Genomic DNA, 19,960 nt, shown 5'->3' with positions numbered 1-19,960 from the left:
AAGATATCTATGGATGCAAAATACATTTGTGGTTTAAATTTTGGTATAGGGACAAATTATAAAGGTATAATTAAGCTGGTGTTACACCATATTTGGTGACCCATCAGATTCTGTGACCCGCAGTGTTTGAAGAAGTACTCAAGTCATTTACATAAGTATAAGTATCAATACCACAATGTAAAAATACTTATACAAGTAGAAAATTCTGCATTACTACTTTTACTTTAGTACTTTAAGTAAATTTAGCTGGTAATACTTCTATACTTTCACTTAAGTAGGATTTTAAATGCAGGATTTTTACTCATAATAAAGTATACTTTTACTTAAGTAAAGGATCTGAGTACTTCTTGTAACGCTGCATGCAGAATCTGATGCGTCACCAAATAATGTGAAACACCAGGAAGGGTCAGAATACGAACAGTGTGTAAGTGTTAACTGAAACATGTTACTGTGTATACATTTTAAACACTGGAAAAACGGCGCAGTGAGCCATCTCGTTGACATAGAACATCTTTGCTGCAAGCAGAACTGCACTGCAGAGCTTCCAAATATCGTTTTAGTTTAGGCTGCTCCGGTAGCCATTGCCACAGATACTTGGGGGTTAAGAAAGGTCGTGGGTTGTTGACGGGTGAAGTTAATTAATACACACTGACAGACGATGTAAACAGATCCCACAACACTGTGGCTAAAGGCCTGTCACATTTGACCTGTCCGTCTCTGAGCTAAACTCAGCTACAGACCGTTAGCTCAACTGCAGCTGACGCGCCCAGAATGATAAAGTTCAGCTAACAGTGACACCAAACCTCACGAACAGACAGAATAACAACACAACCGAACTTTTTCGTATCCCATGCGGACTTTTGCTAGTGTTTCCAATCGCCGTTTGGAGACGGTTAACGTGCTGTTACTGACCGGAGCCGCTAAATTCAAAGAGTCAATAATGTTGCTGCTGTCGGGTACAACCCGCCTACTCGGAAGAGGGAAAACTTTGCTCCGTGATCCGTTTAAGAGCTTTTGCGTTAACATGTCGTCGTCCTCCTCTTCTCCTTCGGGTAAGAAACTGCGGGTTCTGGTTGACATGGACGGCGTCCTGGCGGATTTCGAGGGGGGGTTCTTGAAGAAGTACCGTGCCAGGTACCCGGACGATCCCTACATCACCCTGGAGGACAGGAGAGGGTTTTGGGTGTCAACTCAGTATGGACAGCTGAGGAGTGACCTGTGTGTAAGTGACATACATACATACTGCATGTATACAAAAATAGTTACTGCAATTTACACAGATACAATTACTGTGCAGTCTATTAATCAGTGGTTGTTAGTTGTCCACTGAAATATAGAAGTGGCTATGTGCAACCCCAGTAGAACAGTGGTTCTCAAAGTGGGGTACATCTGCACAGTGGTGATTACAATTACCTTTGTTTGGGGGTGGGGTTGATTAAATATCAGGGGGGCTGGAAAGGAGCCAATAACTCAAAGAAAATGCAGAGTGAAATTAGATTTTATTGTCAAAATGCCCTTATTCCATAAATAAACTACTGCTGGTACTTCATTAAAGTGGATCTTCAAATCCAATATGTCAGCAGAAACAGTTCAACACTTAACAACTAATCTTCCCACATTATGATCAAGACACAATGTCATCAGATGGCCAAGAGTGGGTCGGAATATCTGTTTTTTAAGCTAAGCTAATGTAAAAAACATGTAATAACCTGTGGCCTCACCCACAATATCTCATGGAGTTTGTTTTTGTCATTAATGTTGCATTATATCACATCACTCACTAGGCCAAGGGTGCAAGGTCCATGCTCCACATAAAAGAAATAGACCAGGAAGATGTTTTGCATATGTCCACACACAGTAGAGTCTCATTCAAATATCAGCTTTTCTAACCCTTTTGTGTCTATTTGACCTTGTTAAAGTCGACATGAGGACACTTCTCCTTCAGAGCACATGCTGTACGCTCACTCACATGGACACGCACCTTCATACACCTGATCAGTGCACACTGCTGATAATAAACTGCCTGTATGTATGTGTGTGTGTGTGTGTGTTTTGACTGCAGGAGAAAGCCATTAGTATCTGGGAGTCCAAGGACTTCTTCATAGAGCTGGAGCCCCTGCCAGGAGGGATAGAGGCCATCAAGCAGATGGCCAAGATGGATAAGTAGGTTTTTTGCAGTTCAATCACCTGATATACAAATATATTTTTACACTGAAAAAAAAAAAGAACTGAAAAAATGAGATTTGCATTTTATAAATATTGAGTGAGCCAGCAATATGGAAGAAAATAAATAAATAAAGTCGTAATATTTCAAGAAGAAATTACAAATATGTTGACAATTAAGCCATTTAATCATATGAAAAAAGTCATTATATTTCAAGATTATAATCCTCCATCGTAGTAAACATGGGAGAGCAGTCTGTCGGTTTTTATGTGTCACATGAGTGGATGTGGATGACCTGAAGCTACAGGTTTCTCTAATAAGCATCTCGTTATCAGAGACCTCAGGACACTAAAATGAAATGAAACCATTTGCTTATGAGTCACATAACTGGACATGTCGTGAGGCACAGTGAGTACTTGGTTTCCTCCTTACAGGGATCAAAACACAAGTTTGTCACGTCATCAGGAAATGATTCAAGCCCAGTGAGCTTTATGACTGTGGAAATTATACAAAAGGTTTGCAAGATTATGCTGTGCATTGTGTGAACGTTAATACTCTGCTCAGATCTTGCTAATATTCCATTCAGACTGGCACAGTTACTGGCAGGCACCGATATCCCCATTTATGACAGCTCTATGCTGCATTTAATCTGAGGTGGTGAGGTAAAATAGCCAGTCATATATTTGAAAAACCAACCACAAGTCCTCATCAGTCTTATCTCTATTCCTTTATAAAAACCAAAACATACTGTTAGAGAATGATTCTGCTATCTCTCCACTTTGTGTGGAGCTTAACTTCCTGACCTCTGTCAAAGAGCAGCGCATAACTGCTTCCCAATGCTTTTCAATGAGTCGTTCCCAAATAGTGCTAACAGAAGAGTCGTATTTCCAAGTGGGTGAGGACACGGAGGTGACAGCCTGCAGGAACAGACCAGTTGTATGCTGATTATAGGAAAGTAACAACACAAAACACACAAACACAAGTTTTACAACAACAAATATCAGGAAAAGCTAATAACATCTGTTTTTTTTAACAATTGTGACTTAATTCTTGAAATATTTCAAAAGTTTTTTTTCATAATATATTGACTTATTGTCAAAATGTTTTTTCTCTGACTTTTTTACTTAGAATGCATCAATATGAAATATCTGGGCCAATAATCATAACCAATTATTGTCATCTTATGCCATATAATGATAACCAATAACTAGGAGAGGACAAGAGCTGCCTTAAAGAATTAGCATCTGACATTTTTAGTGTCTGGTGATTTTCTGAATGTTGTTCCAGAGGCTACTTCACCCTGAATATTCGTAAACAGCGGTTGCTACAGTATGTTTATCCACTGTCAACAATGACTGTGAGCAGCTTCGGTCGTTCTATCAGTGGTATTCTGAGTCTGTCAGACTCTGGTTAGCGTTATGGTTCCAACTAGAACCAGCCATGTTTATGATGGACACATGGTCTAAGTGGCATCTGCAGTAATAACAAGTTCTTTCCTGATATTTAATTTCATTACAAGTGCGATCTGAGTCAATGAATAACTTTTGATTGACATCTCTTCTTGCATTCTCAGAAGCACACAACACAGTGGAATAACGTGTAAAAAATAGCCATCATAGTTTTTAAACTATATGTTTACATTTCCTCTGCTGCTGGAAATGAACGGGTTTCTTTAGCTACCAGTGCCTCTATGAACCTGTTTTCTTATCAGGGAAACTGGCCATATGGTGTGATCTCATATTTGTTTTCTACCTCTTTGTTTTCCTAACAGCAAAGGTCCACAGCCTGGCCCCCATTATTGTTATTAATTCCAATGATAAAGAGTCAATATATCTGTCAGGCATCAGCAGCTGGAATATGAAAATGATTTTTTTTTTTTTTTTTTTTTAAATCTTTCCACTCTGCTTATGTTGTCTCCTTTTCTTCCCGCAGCACAGATGTCTTTATTTGCACCAGCCCTATAAAACATTACAAACACTGTCCATATGAGAAGGTAAGTTCTCTGTTGACCAACAATCTATCAGTTTCCTTTGGAAATTATGAATGTGTTTCCTTTTTCTAATCAGATCTCCTCTGCTGTGTGTGTGTGTGTGTGTGTGTGTGTGTGTGTGTGTGTGTGTGTGTGTGTTTTTCTAGTACGCCTGGGTAGAAAAGCATTTGGGCCATGACTTTCTGGAGCAGGTAATCCTGACCAGAGACAAGACAGTGATCTCTGGAGACATCCTCATAGATGACAAGCCTGACATCCTAGGTGAGGACTGTGTAGGTGTTTGTGTGTGTGTGTACATGCAGTTTTTTATCTCATCACCATCACAAAAATACCTGCCGACTAACATTTAAATCCAGTCAACGATTTACAGAACAAATGGACATTCTGTATTATGAAAATGTTAAGAATTGTTTTACATTGATATTGATGACAGTACAGCTCCCACATCAACAACTGACCATTCGCCAAGCACTCGCCCTCCTTAGTTACTGTTGCTACCCGAGACACATATGTACTTAACCGATTTACCTAGACTAGACTAGACTAGATTTACCATCCAAAAGCTTACTCGTTTTTGAAAAAGCAAGACCTTGATATCAGACAGAGGCAGACAAAAGCAGGCTGCTCATTTCTGTTTTCTAGCTAGCTAATAGCGCTAATGTTAGCTCCATAAATTGGTTGAAAACACTGTCTCTGGTTGACTTTTTAATGTTTCCTCCCGACTGTTAGAAATTTTATTATATTTTTTTTACTTGATTATGTTATAATAAACTGTAAAAAGGGTCATAAATAAGCACTTGATGGCTACATACATGATATCATGCTAGAAGACTGAGCTTAAAGCTGCATGTACCAGGCAAAAAGGCAGCATCCTCACTGGCTGAAGGTCCATATAGAATACAAAAATAAATAAAAACATTCTTGTATTACAGTTTAAAGCCAGTTAGTCCTATAACTGTTATAAGGGATAAAGTGTAATGTAAGATTGACAGACTGTTACTGTATCTTGGGCTAATGCCCTGTTTAGTTTCTTAGCTAGTTTGTATTTTTAAACAGTTTCTTTTCACTTTTAACATTACTAGAAAAAAGGCTTATAGGATTAGGATTAACCATGTGTTTGGCAAATGTGATGTTGGCTGTATTTGCTGGAGTGTAACTTCCCTAAATCCAGTAAAGAGCAGAGTAGAGCTGCTAATGTTACCCTAAACCCTGCTAGCATACAAGATTGACTTCCACACAATGGAGAAATACTACACAGTAGATGTGTTAGTTGTGTGGTGGGTAATACAGTCGGTCGACATGCTAACTATTATGTAAGAGCAGATAAACACACCGTTTAATCCGCCCCTTGCACTTCTGCTCTTGTGGTTTTGTTTTTGGAAAGGCTAAAAATTACACCACACTCCAGAGTCTTTAAATGCAGTGTCATTCTTGCTACAGTTTCATGCATACCATACCAACATGTGATGAAATTCATAGCTCGACAGACCTGCCATGCCTAGTTACGGTTGTTAAGCTATGATTAGATAATCACTGTTCAGGGGAGGGGTTTATGCTACATTCTCGTCATATGGGATGGATGGTAGAGATGGGAACGATTCCCATGCTAACAATTTGTGAGGGACTGCGTTATCTGACGAGTCAAGAAGGGTTTGATAACTGAGTCGGCCATGTGAGGGTTTAATGTACTGTGCATTTACCAAATTACATTAGATCCATTAAATCTGGGTTTCATTACATTACATGGCGTATTTTTAAGGGCTTTGATTTGATCTTATTTTCTATTTGCACTCATACAACAGCGCAAAAGCCAGATAACAGAAGTAAAAGAGATGTGACAGGTGAGGTCTAGAAGCCACAGACTTGTACAACTTCCCTTCAGTCTAAGAGGAAAAAGAAAAACAAAGGAAACAAATACTACGCTAACAAATACAACATGATATAGCAAAATACCAAGAAAAGAAATGATAATAAGAAACATAAATTGAACAAAAAAGGAGAATTGGCAGAAAATAAACCTATAAAAACAAAGAAATATGTGTATGAAAGAAGAAGAAAAACTGTAATGACAATTTCTTATATTCATTTTGACATGAATGCTATTTACAAGTCGGAAACTCATTAATAATGATAACTCCAATATGACCTGAACACAACTTGAGCTACCAGTAAATCATACTGGGAAATACAAAAGTGCATGTGCTCTGATCTGAAGAGATGCAGTCTAGGTAGTTTTGATAACTAAAAGGACATGACGATCATTAAATGACAAAAAAAGGCAATGACATAACATGATCAAAATGTAAATATGTATGTAAAAATACCACAAACATGAACAGCATGCAGCAGGCATGACAGTGTTGTTCAAAGAAAGAAAGAAAGAAGAGAAATCCTGATTGTGTAATGCATGTGGGTGTTATCTTTATTTGCATTCATCTTCACCATTGCTTCATTTGCACCTTATAAGCCAGCTGCTGCATCTTGTTTACTGTTAGTGTCTATCTAAAGCAGCGATTTGTAGGCTCCATACAGTGAAATTTGTATGGTTGTCTGTTACATAATATTTGTGTCTCCTGATCAGGCGTGGAGCCCAAACCGACATGGGAGCACATCCTCTTTACCGCCTGCCACAACAAGCACCTTCCCATCAACCCCGCTCAGAGACGCCTGATGTCTTGGTCGGACGACTGGTGCGCCATCCTGGACAGCAAAAGGCAGTGAGGAACTCCTTCAACTACAAACCGCAGTAGCTTGAATTCCTGGTCGCTGGAGAGGTTGGGGGTCATTGCCATGACACCGACATCATCACCACAGCAACGGCTGCCGCTGTCTGACAGAGTAGGCATCGCCAGTCTTCATTTCTGAAAAAAAGAATGGTTACAATATTTAGAGGGAGCACAATCAGCCAAATGAACAAGGTGAACATTTCAGGAAATACAGAGGTCAGATGTTTCACAAGAAGCAACCACTTGTTACACTTTGTTGGGAGAGGATAGTCACATGTTTGTCCACAAGGGGGCACTCTGAGACTGAGGGTGAAGCAAGGTGGAAAACCACTTGTCCATCAATTTAAGTGAAAGAACTGTGACAAAAGAAAGACAAGGACAAAATACATTCAAACAGGATACACAGTAGGTATAAAAGGTCAGATTGAACTTGTTGTAAGCAGCTCTGTCTTTTCAATTTATGGTTTTTGGTCCTGAACATGGACATTTTTTCCTTAATTTTTGAGCCACACGTGCAGTTTATCCAGGTTACTGTGGTGCATTAATGAGTCAGTGGACTCTGATTCATTTGCCACAACAGGGCACTCCACTATACACTGAAAGTTACAGAAACAATCTCCACTAATCATAAGCACTGGTGAATATGTGCAATACATAAACATAGGAACATACAGACTGTACCTGTTTTGTGAGATCGTTCATTTACTGTTTTCAGATTACAAGAATGTAACAGCATTGTTTCTAACCGGGGTCACTGAGCACAGCTGTCATGAAAATATACATACGTACACTGATATGTCACAAGGTTTTTTAAAAGGCTGATATGGTTATATTGGTGCTTTTTTTTAACTTGTTCCCTCTATATTTCACAATGATCTATGCATCTGAACTATTTCACAAATGAGGAAAGGAAGCGTGAGAATTGCACACACTCATGTATGCATGTTGCCAAACCCATCACTAGTGTTGATTAGAATAGAATAACAGTCACTTGAAATATGCGCTGAATATGTTTACAACATTAAAACAAAAAAGAATAGTTTATTGGGGGCTGGGTATGATGTTTATTAAAAAAATGAACCTAAGGATAACTTCTAGATCTAAGAATAAACTTTTTTTTAAAAATCACATGAAAGAGATGATTTATATTGTTAGAAACTAACCTTACTCTTTGGTTTTACTGGCTTTACTTTCATACAGCCAGTCATACATCTTCGAACAACCCATGTTTTAATAATTTCTGGTTAAATCTCAAGCAATGTTATTACTGTAATTGCATTAAAATGATAAAATATCAGTGCTGCTATATGTTAAAACACACACACACAGAGTTAGGATTCATATAAAGACATATTCTCTACTGCAGCTATGATTTCCAATCACCAAGATGCACTGTAGGTCATTTCCGTTGACTGTCTATAAATGATCATGTCTGATAAAACAAGCTGTTACAAACATGTCTCTCTTCACATAAACCTTTTCCTGTCTTACATTTTCTTATTTTAACTCACTTACAGTAAGCACATTGCATCAGATTTAAAGCAACCATTGACTGCTAATGACCTCAGCTATAAAAGCATGTACTGACTGAACAGACTGTATACAATAAATTCACATTTCGTTACGTCAAGTCACATAAGCCACTAAGTTGCATTTGTCTGTTTCAGCCGAGTATTGCAGAGCTCTTTGCTCACTATATTCTGTCTGAAGTGTGATGTTGCAAGCGCACATTTTAGTGAACAACTTTGTGTTTGTCAGGATTTGCATTGTTTTACTTCATGGTCAGTTAAGATGTACTGTAAGTATGTAGAAGCTGATTTAAAATCCATTTAGGGTACTTCTGGCAGAGCAGTTATGATTTTGCCTGTTGCTGCTAATTGGAAAGAAAACAGTGGATACTGAACATGTGTTATGGAAGATGTACTTAGTGCTGAGTGCTGTGTTGTGCCTAGCTTAATGTACTAATTCAAACATGCATATTTCTTGTCAATGTGGTGCTGTCATTTATTCCATACATGCTAAGAAATGCAATTAAAGGTTCCTTTTTTATTTTCTTTGTTTTGTCTTTGTACTTTTTTGAAAACTTCCCTCCTTGTCCGACATTCTAGCGGTGTGGAGTAGCTAATTTAAAAGTGATGATCTAGTCTGTGCTCTTTTTCCTCTCTGCTGAACACATCAGTCAAGAAGATTCGAAGAAACGGCTGAATATTAACACTAGTCTAGACTACAAACTGCCCTCAGTCCATTTCACTATATGAGAATCAACTTTGCTATGCTTGAGAAGCTGCTTGATATCAAATGTCAACATCTCCTTGTACCCATAAAACCTTGCATTTTGGTATTAATTCCTGTGGTTGGTCCTGAAAGTCACTGCAGAGAACTGTCTTTTAGGCGATTTGCTGATGTCATCACAGTTCCAATTGCATTGTTCTCACCTGTCCAAACTGGACAAATATTTTTATTCTTAACATGCATGATGGGAATGCTTATTCACATTCAGAGTCAGGGATGGGACTGGAGCCTACCCAGAATGCCTTGGATGAAAGGCAGGGAAAGACAGGTTGTCACTGCATCATAGGAAGACTCTCGAAGCACCAACCTGCAAGGAGAGGATCATGTGACCAATGGAGACAGAGGCTAGTTTTTGATAGCCTTGCTAGCTTGTCTAGTTCATGTTGAAGAATGATGCTTGATACTTTTTTTTTCAAAATTATTTTTACATATGCAGCTTAAATGCTTCCGAAATTACAATTCATGATCAAAAATCTAAATTTTACCTGTGCATATACGTTCACACTGACTGAGTGGATCACAATGATTATTCATGCAAACATGACATTAAATTTATCAGATTTGGATCTTTCACCGAGCAAGCCATCCACCAAGTCTAATCACAATATCAGATAATAACAGTTCAACGTCACTGTATAAAATACATGTTTTAAAGGTGCAGTGTGTAGTATTTAGTGGCATCTAGCGGAACAGATCTGGCAGAAACGGAATGTAAACAGTAGTAAACAAGCTCGTAGATTAGCTTGTTAGCACAAGTTCTAGTTCGGCTTCCCTCGTCGGTCACATGATCCTCTCCTTGCAGGTTGAAGTTTCATTGTGCGTCTTGAGTCTCCTCTCCGTTATAGGGCTAAGGCCACATTCAGACCAACTTTAGCCCTGCATGAAAAAAACAATGCAGAAGGTTCCCACAAAAAGAAATAAGGGGTCATCAGGCAAAAAGTTTATAGCAACACACCATCATCCAGCAAGGTGGTGCATTGTCTAATCAAATAAGCACAAGCAAACATACCTGGTAGATTGCTCTGTAATGTGATTGCTGTATTTTATCTTTCATTATGAAATTAAAGAGAGACAAACATTCACAGTGTAGAGTTTTTCAGAAGGAACCTGGAACTCCACGCAAAAAGTGTCACCAACAACCATTTCCAAAAAAAACTCCTCCCAATCAATATTTAAATACAGTATTTTTCCATGCATCCTTGCTCACACACCCATACATTGTTTGTGTTACGGTGCCCATTCAAGGTCACAACGTCATCTGGTCAACTAGGTCAGTGGCCTCTCACCACTGCTGGAAGTGTCTGTTGATGAACTGATCGGAAGCGCTATCCGTTCCATGTGATCACCCCGCTGATTGCCATGTTGTTGTTGAAGGTATGTGACAGCGAGAAACTAGTCAACCGTTGCACAAAAGCAACTGTCACATGTGTCAGTTGCATGTTAGTCATTTTTGTCAATGAATGTTTATGGTGCTGATGCTCATTTTTGCAGCAGCTCCTGTTTTTATGTCAGAACGATATTAAACCATGATGCATAAATAAGAGATCTGATAACGAGAATGTGTGAAAATGTTCTTTATACATACAGTAAGTCAAAGATCTTATGAGTCTTTTTGCAAACAATGGACTCTGGTGAGTCCTTATGTGAACTACATCTGATGTTGCTATATAGCCAATTCTGTGCAATGATTGTTCAATGTACTTTGTCAACAGGACGTGATGTAAAGAGAGAAGTTAGATCATCTTTTACCTGCTGGAGCCCTTGCAGAGCATTGAGTCTTGTGTAATTTTAGATATCTGTTGTTGAATGCAACAAAACTTTGCCAGCATGTCATTCATTTATTTTCTACTGAGGCCTTGCAGGGTTCCGAGGAACTGGAGCCTATCCCAGCATGGACTGGAGGAAGGCACGGGGATACTCTGAAGATTATCCATTACAGGACAAAAATGAGTCAAGGCAGTTTATTTTTATATTTCCAAACTGCATCTTGGTGTGTTGTCATTGTAGGATGTGTGAGAGGCTCCATTTCCAAACACAGAGATTAACTACTTTTGTATTGGTTTTATCATTAATATTTTATTTAAAAAGTATACAGACTTATATACATGAGTTGAACGTGTACCCAAAACGGATGCTGCCCTTCTCAAAGCATTTTGTTTTTCAGTTATTTGAGAACATTTTTAATGAGGGTAATTGATGCACATTTTGCATATGCCAAAACTAATGTTTACTAAACGTAATCGGATCACAATGAAGTTGAAAATCTGTTTGGCAAGCAACAGAACTGTCTTCATCCACATTTTCTCAGCTTACTGTACAAACTCATTGACTGTCTGTTTGGCTCAGCTATAGAATAAATGAACTGTTAATGAATTGTTGCTCACAGTATGAATGTTGTTCAATGAATAATCTAGTTGGATTTTTAAGTTATCCATATTCTATCACACTAAAATGTTGTGGACGCTATAAGATCTCTGGGTGTTTTGCATACAACATCTGAAGTTAATCATCCACATTTGTCCTCTGCTGAGATTGATACGGAGGTTTTGGAAACCTGGTTCAGATGATGTGGGCTACTGTGAGTAGTGGAGGTGTTTGGAGTGGAAAGGGGGTGGCATTGAACTATGAGTCTTTTGGGAGTGTTGCTGAGCTATTTCATTTCAATAAGATACAAAGCACAAAACCAACAAAACATGAACAACAAGTCCTGCTTGGACAAGGTTAGTTTTTAACAGTGTGGGTAAAAGAATCTGTAATGTGTAATGTTAATGGATGACAAATCCGTAGTGGTTACAAAACAAGCTTGTGCCTCGTCTGTCGTCATCACACCAAAAATATGCCATCCTTGATATGTAACTTCTCATTCAATAACAATATGGTTGGCCTGCAAAACAAATGAGATGTCACAATGGGAGCAGAGATTGTGTTTATTACATAAAAATAACAAAGATCAGAAAAACCTTAGTTATGTCTGAAATAGGGTTAACAACAGGGAAATCAGTCAGAATGAGATTCTCCTTTTTTCCGAGAGTAATAGAGGTACTGTAGGTTTGAATGGAACAAAAATGACATATACTTATGTACTGGCATTACCTCACCTTACCCTGCAAAACAAATTTTGGCCTAGTTGCACATAAAAAGCCATTAAGTGTGCATGCATGGTCACGTGTCTCTTTGTGTTTGTATGAACATCATCCAGACACCCGCATACTGTCTCACTTCCACCCATAACACCAGCTCAGTAAAACAATGAGTTGTGTTTGGTCCACTTGCTCCCACCTTGCTCTACAATAGCCGTATTTCTTCCTCATGTGTCATTTTACCTGGAGGCAAAACAATGTGTTGTGCTGTCTGGGTGGAGCTGTTTGGTTTTTCTACATCCTACGAGGAAAAAAAATCCCCTCTGTCACTTCGCTTGAGCTGTCATTTTTTCAAGGTTGCAGAGAAATTGACACTACACATGTAGCTCTGACCCCAGCTGTCCATGCCATTTTGTGCATGCAGTTCACCAACTGTTTTAAATTCTGAGCACTCAGTTACAAAGCCTCTGAATCTACTTTTAGACCATTTTGGGACACTAAAACCAGACCAGACAAAACCAGACTACTTAAATTCTTAGTTAGAATTTGGATAATTTGATTTTCTGTTATTTTTATACTGTTATGATGTGATATGTCTATGTTAAACATGGTCAAAGTTACAAAACTTGACGCGAGTATATGTTAAAAATGCTCCCTGAAAGTCAAAAGCCAGAGCTTCATTCGTTTGCAATGTTTCCTCTACTTCCTCCTCATGATGACATCAGATTGATTGTGCATGCCCACAAATGGCTGTCTGTTCAGTTGCCTGTTGCTATGATTCTTCCATGGGTTGTTTTGTTGCCCACTCACATATTTTGCATTGTAATCGGCCTTGAACATGTTTGGGTGTATTTGAGACACTTCCATTTTGAGTAAAGAACAAGAAAAAGAAGTGAAACCCTATGACTACTGTTTGTTTATGTAGCTTCCCAAGCCACTTGAAATCTGCTGACGAGAAGCTTCTTGAAGCTGGCCAATCATAACAAAGTGAGCTCATCAGAAGGGCGGCCTTAAAGAGACAGGAGTATAAACAGCCTGTTTCAAACAGAGGCTGAACTGAGAGGCTGCATAATGGGTCAGCATACGATATAAGGAGTTTTTGAACTGTAAATCATACAAAGACATTCCATTAGAGCCCCAGAATAAAAATATAGACCTAGAAATATGCATGTTAGGTCCCCATTAAATGTGTTAGCAGCTCTTTATACTAAAAGATACATTTTGGCTTTAAATGAGGAATGAATATAAAAATGCAACTGAATTAAGAGAGTGATTAGTGAATATGAGTAATCAACTGAATCAGAACAGGAGAACAAAGTTTTTTTGCAGATTTTGACCATTGTTTTTATGCAGGATGAGTTATGAAAGCTCCATCATTATTAAAGGAGATTGGTAATATTAAAGAGCATAAACAGTGTCAAACTAAAACATTCATCAAACTCAAGTGCTGGTTGCTTATAATGGTGATGTTGGAATTGAATCTCATTTTATTGTTAACTTTATTGTAAGTCACTTTGGATAAGAGTGTCAAGCTAAATCCTTTAAATCTAAATACAAAGTTCCCTTTTAATCAATGCCACAATAAAAGCAAACAAATCTGGTTGCTTATCAGAAGTAGCTCTAATGAAAGATATGTATACAGCTTTGGCATAAAGAGTACAGCCTCATACTATGCTGTATAGTGCACAAGTTTTCCCTTTTTAGGCACATGCGTCACAGTCCTGAGGAAATCTCAGTGGGGCAGTTAAACTCTTAGACTTTACATTTAACACACAGGTCTTGTGGGAATATACTCATGACGAACATGCTGAGGAAATACTGCTGTACAGTTTGTATTGTTTGTGCACTGAAATGGTTATGTAAAAGATGTCCTTACTGAAACAGAGGGATGCTTAGTGTCAGCGCTCATGGTTACTGTTCAAATCAGTGTAATATGGAGTGGCATATTCCATGTAAGCTTCCATGTATATCAATGTGTTTGTTTGTGCTTGTGCCAGTGATTTCTGTGTATGTGTGTGTGTTGCACTTGCATCTATAGAAAAGTACATTCCATGGAGGAGGACAGTACAAATGTGTGACCGGAAAAAACTGGAAGGACAAGTGAAAGTGCAATCAAGCACATAAAACAGAGAGAACAGGTCAGGTGGAGCTTTTTCCTGTTTGCTGAGTTGTTTTTGTTCCTTCCGTCACAGGCCTTCGACCACCTCCCCCTGTCTTTCACACTCTGTTATCCTCCTCTGTCTGTTTGTATTGCCCTCCTTCTGTTTGTGTAATTGCTTCACAGTGGAGAAGGAAAGAGACATGGAGTGTGTTACAAAATCTGTACCAGACATGATCAGCTGCACATCACAACAGGAGCGGGGAAGGTGATATTGAGGGTCTGGTTTTACAGCCTGCCAGGTGCTTTTTTTTTTTTTTTTTTTTTAAAGGAGGTCAAGTACAGCATAAAATTACTCATATAAGGTAGTAGTCGTAATAGAAGGCTTAAGGTAGAGTCAGTGATTCTGATCCAATACACTTTTTGTCAAATCTCCTCACAGTCCGCCAGCTGTCCTTTCTGTGTGTGCACTGAAAAAAAATCCAGTGTCCATATACAGCACTGGCTCTGTAAATGGGCATGTAAACACAGAGTGAGCCACACAACACTACTCCGGCCAGTCATCAGCAGAGGGCATTCGTGCTCGTGCACAAGACAGGGGGAAGTCATCAGAGCAGCTGTCTGTGTTAGTACATGACAGTCTCCCATCTCCAGCACCACTTGAATGGTGGGGGAGGGCTGGTGAACTGGAGAGACAATTGGTGGACAATTCACATAAGCTGTTTTCAATATGAACTACAGAAGATGTCCAGGGAATCAGGTCTAGACATTTTCTGGAGTTGCCCTTTCACACATGTAGTACACAGCAGGAGATTGTCCCTGTCAGATGCGTTCTCACCTACTGGAAATACTCTGTTTGGTTTAGGCGAGGGCTGCAGGAGGCAGGACATAATGCAAAAAGTAAGAAATAAAACAGCTTTTATTTTACTAGAAGGAGCTCCAGTCAAAACAATGCAGCTTATCTGGCCTGCAGTGTTTATCCAGCACCAGTGACGTGTGGTGGCTGTGGATGAGAGGGGAGTTGACTGCTGGAAGTCAAAGAAGTCATATGTAAGCTTATGTTCTGTTTGTTCAACAGTTCTTTGATAAATTGCTTGTACAGTCTCCCTTACTGCTGGATTTTGTTGGCAGTGAGCAGTTGTAGCCAAGTGGCTGGCTGTGAATTCTCCAGAGAATTCACTGCTCTATTCACACAGGCTCAATCAGCCATTACATGGACTTTGTAAAGGGAGGTGGCAGGTTAAAGTCCTTTTAATGTCCAGTCTGACTGATTCAGACATTTGCATTGATATCCCATCAAGCGTGCACATGTGAACAAAGTTACCCGTGCTCTTCACGTTAGAATAATACTGCTGCATTATTTGATTCTATCTGTCATTCGTTTGCTCTGGTCTCAATCAGTAAATGAGTTCATAAACTTGGTTCGGTTTCTTTTCACACAGAGAAAAATTCAAGCAAACCAAAATGCATCACTGCAAACCACTTCACTCATTGGTTAGTTGTGTCCAGGAACGGGAGCAAGAACGTAAACACAGGAGGAGGGTCCCAAAGAAGATCCTCTGGCCTCTGGGCATGAATACAAATTACAAACGGGTCAAATGATAAACATATATGCTATGTAGGTATTGGTATTTTTAAAGCTATAATACGTAACTTTTCCAATTAAAATGTGTGATGATGATCATCATCATCATCATAATACGTCGGTGTTGTGGTTGTCCATTAGAAACAGTCATAAATTGACTTTTTTTCAGTTTTAAGCCACATTTTTATGATAAACTTATTAGATCTTGGTCGTTTTTAACTATATCTTTTAACCAGATGAAGGATTTTAGTCATTGGATATCTGGATCTTAAGTATCATAGAAACAAGCTGAGCAAATGTTAGCAGCAGCTTGCCTAGCAGCCCCTCTCGGACATTCTCTGTCTGCCGAACAGCCTCCGCAAACCATTGATTCTTAATGTGAAACTGCTTTATTCAGTGTTTTTACACCTTTTAATCCTCATGCATTTGCTTTGGAGAGGAGGAGACCTCTGCGGATAATACAGCTCCCGGTAAAAACCTCCAAACAGTGAACACTGAAGGGATCCTAACAGGGAGAAGCTGACTGCAATGCCGGCAATGGTGGTTGTTTAACAATGAAGACAACAACTCCCATGATCCCATGCTACTTCAAAACATCATCAAACTCCGTCTTTTGTTATTGTTTTGATTGAGGGACTCCTAGTGGAAGAAATTACATATTGTGAGTTTAAATAAAATAGCTGCAGATTGCAGTTTGCAAGTCTATAAGAACAGTTGTATGTTGCATGCACTGTATTTGCTCAGTATGCATGTGTGACTGTGTGGGCACGTGCATGTATGGATCCCCTTGTGTTTGTGTGTACAAATTGTCCCTGATGCTGGCATGTAATATCAGAGTCAGTTTGGCACTGTGCTATGCTAGTGCTACACCAAGTGATTCATCCATGTACATCATTCTGTCAAGTCTGTCTGTCTGTCTGTCTGTCTGTCTGCTGGACAGTCATCTGCAACAGTCTTATCTCTATCCGTCTATATGGATGAAATAACAGGACACTGTGCTTTGCTGAGCTGGTGTTATGGGCGGAAGTCAAACACTGCAAGCAATTACTGAAAAAACAAACACCTACACTCACCTACAGTACAGTATCACTGATAAGCCTTTTTTATGGTATCTGGTGTTGTTCCTTTGTGTCTGTCTGCCTGAGCATTGTATTTACTAATTTTTATTATTTTTTTTTTTACAGTTTTTATAATGGCCTGATGAGCCAAACGTCAGCAGCAGAAAAGGAATTGTTTATATTTCCGTTATAATTCATGCAAATAAAACTGAAACCAACCTTAATTAGTGCAGGTCTGCCAGGTGTGTGGGAAGTGCTCCATGAGGGTGAACCAGCCCTGCAGGGTGACTATTGAACATCTAAGGAACTAATGTTTAAACTGTCATCAGGAAGACAACTGAATGTGGAGATACAGACTCCATAATGTGGGTTACAGGCATGTCGCTTTCATGTTACCTGCAGACACAAACATGGCAATGTCTCAGTTTTTTTTTTTTTTAGCTCTAGTCCACCAGTATTTATGAATATTGCTGGGGCAGCATTAACAAACTCTGTATGAAAAAAAGGAATACACAAATCACCAAAATCATATTCAACACAGCTCAAATTCAACACTTGAGCATACAGTGTGTTGACTATGTTCTATGTTGGCTACTGTGCAAGATTCTATGCAGAGATTTCATTTTCAAAGTGGCTGAACAACTGACCGATTAAACCTATATTCATTTAAATTTGGCCACTTTGTGGGCAGCAGAAACAAGCTGTAAACAACATTGACATATTATCACCTTTTAAGTTAATATGGCAAACTTATTGCTTTTTAACTGTGTTCAGATAGAATGCAAAGGGAATTTTAGATGTGGCACGATTATATACAAAGTCAATGTAAAGATCCGAATTGACACAAAGAGAATTAATGAAAAATTTGCCCATAACTCTGATGAGTTCTGAGTTCAGTCAGAAGCTGAACTGAATGCAAACACACAGGCACACTCCAATAGACATGGTTGGAGTGTCTGTTGCTAGCTAGCTTACGGCTAATAAACAGGTGATATTTTGGCTGTTTGGGGTGAATAAACGCAAACTGTCCGGTTGTCAAACTTGCCAGAATGAGGCGAGGCAAAACTTCACTTTGCATTCTGTTTGAACACACAGTTACACATTCAGCAGATACAGATCAACATTAGCATTCATTTGGTGTCGCATTTTAGGCGACCTGAAGTCCAATATTCACTCTTTAAGCTCTGTTTTGGTCTTCGGACTCCTGAGGAAAATATGTGGCTCTTTAGCGGTGCCACTGTATCACCAGCCAGTTGATAACTTTGTCTGTCTGCAGTTTGGTGCTGGACAAGTAGTGTACAGAGTGTTTTTAGAGCTTTTTTTGCTGCCTACTGTGTCTTGAAACAACACTGATGAGAACGGTAGGTGAACCAAATGCTCTGAGGAGAACTGCAGGGTTTTGTCACTATAAGCAACAACCCCTTTCAAATTCACAGACATTTCATCCACATCCAAGAAAATGTTATTATTACTTAGAATATTATAGCAGCTTTAAATTGTATGCACAATTCTGTTCTGACTTTTTTTCCCAGAGCTGCATCGGATTCAGCAGTTATACATGGAGAGCTCCATCAAGAAAAGATCTCTCCACTTGCAATGTTTATATCCCATGACTTGGGATTTTCAAGGCATTCTGAGAAATGCTGGAAACCACCAACAAAAGTAGATAGTATAGAAGAGGCAGGTTAAAGTTCATTCCCTCAATGCAGTGATTGCAGCAGGATCTAACTGTAGATTTTAAGAGAGTGGAGAAGGTTTTTATTTAATGGGATACAGTTCTCCCTGTCTCTGTCACTCAGTGCTGAATAATAAAGGAGGCAGAGTTTGCAGTGTTTCTGTAAGAAGCTGCTACTAAGAAGCCATTAACACATGTCAGGCTTATAATAGATTTGTCTTTTTCCTCTTTTCAAAGGAAGACGATGAAATTGGCATTAATCTTAGAGTGGAACAAGCTGTTAATCAAGTACAAAATTGCATTTCAAACTCTTCGCACCAGGTTTTTTTCCATTTCTAAAGAAACACTGACACACATTTATTTCACATAATTACTAATTACAAGCAAGTACTGTTCTGCAGAAGGTCCCAGGAAATATAAATCACTTCTGAGTAAGGCCTGATGATTTCTGCAGAAAAGATAAAAATGGGAGGGAGCAGGGAAAATAGATTTATGAGATTGAAACTGGATAGAATATTATGACTCAACAGAACAAGTTAAACACAGACAAGTTGTAATTTTGCTTTACGCACTATGGAAATTAGCAAAGAAAAAACATGCTGTCTGCATGTCAGCTTGGGTTGATAAGCTGAGTCTAGCATGCCATTGATTATGATTAATTTCCTACAGTAAGTATGGTAAGGACAGCACAGCCTGTGTATGTTTGTTTTTGCCTGCCTTCATGTACTACGCTGTATGTGTGCGTGGGGAGGAGTGGAAAGAAAAAGCAGGTAAATTTCCACGGCAGAGGACCAGACCACCACATCACCCTGCCATCTATCTTCACTGAAACACAGATATTGCTGTGGACATGCTGATGGCTGTAGAGGTAATATCTCTTTATAGAGCTGCTTAATTTCCAGGCACAAGACTGAGCTGGAAAATTTTCACATTAGGCTGCTCACGTCACACACACACACACACACACACACACACACATGTTTATTTCACTCCATTGTTTATTAGGTTTTGGTATGAAGGTCCTCTCTGTGTTAACATGTTAATCTTATTAAATCTGACACAAACACACTTATACATACATGTGCACACATACTTGCATGCAGAACCAGGAACAGGTACAATAAATAAAGAATATTAAAGCAAGTTCTCCAAATTAAACAACAAAATACCTTGTTGGTAATCGCCCCTTGTTAAAGTTTGGTTAGGTTTAGCAAAAAAAACAACTTGGTTAGGGTTAAGGAAACGTCATAGTTTGGGTTAAAATAAGTAGTTCATTAAGGGTAAAAGTTCTT

The 19,960-nt window shown here is 38.9% G+C and overlaps 1 protein-coding gene across 1 annotated transcript; it reads left to right on the top strand.

Annotated features, from left to right (window-relative positions):
* Positions 1-372: 372 nt before the first annotated feature.
* LOC121887538 (5'(3')-deoxyribonucleotidase, mitochondrial-like) lies at positions 373-8,934 on the top strand. The gene is made up of 5 exons (XM_042398372.1): positions 373-1,222; positions 2,063-2,163; positions 4,097-4,157; positions 4,301-4,415; positions 6,736-8,934. Exons 1-5 carry the CDS (start codon positions 851-853, stop codon positions 6,873-6,875), a joined length of 789 nt encoding a protein of 262 aa, XP_042254306.1. The 5' UTR covers positions 373-850; the 3' UTR covers positions 6,876-8,934.
* The last annotated feature ends 11,026 nt before the right edge of the window (positions 8,935-19,960 follow it).

The sequence above is a fragment of the Thunnus maccoyii genome, chromosome 20, assembly GCF_910596095.1.
Source record: "Thunnus maccoyii chromosome 20, fThuMac1.1, whole genome shotgun sequence".
Lineage (NCBI taxonomy): Eukaryota > Metazoa > Chordata > Actinopteri > Scombriformes > Scombridae > Thunnus > Thunnus maccoyii.
The sequence above is the reverse complement of the archived record's forward strand: the minus strand, read 5'-3'. Positions and strand labels throughout refer to the sequence as shown.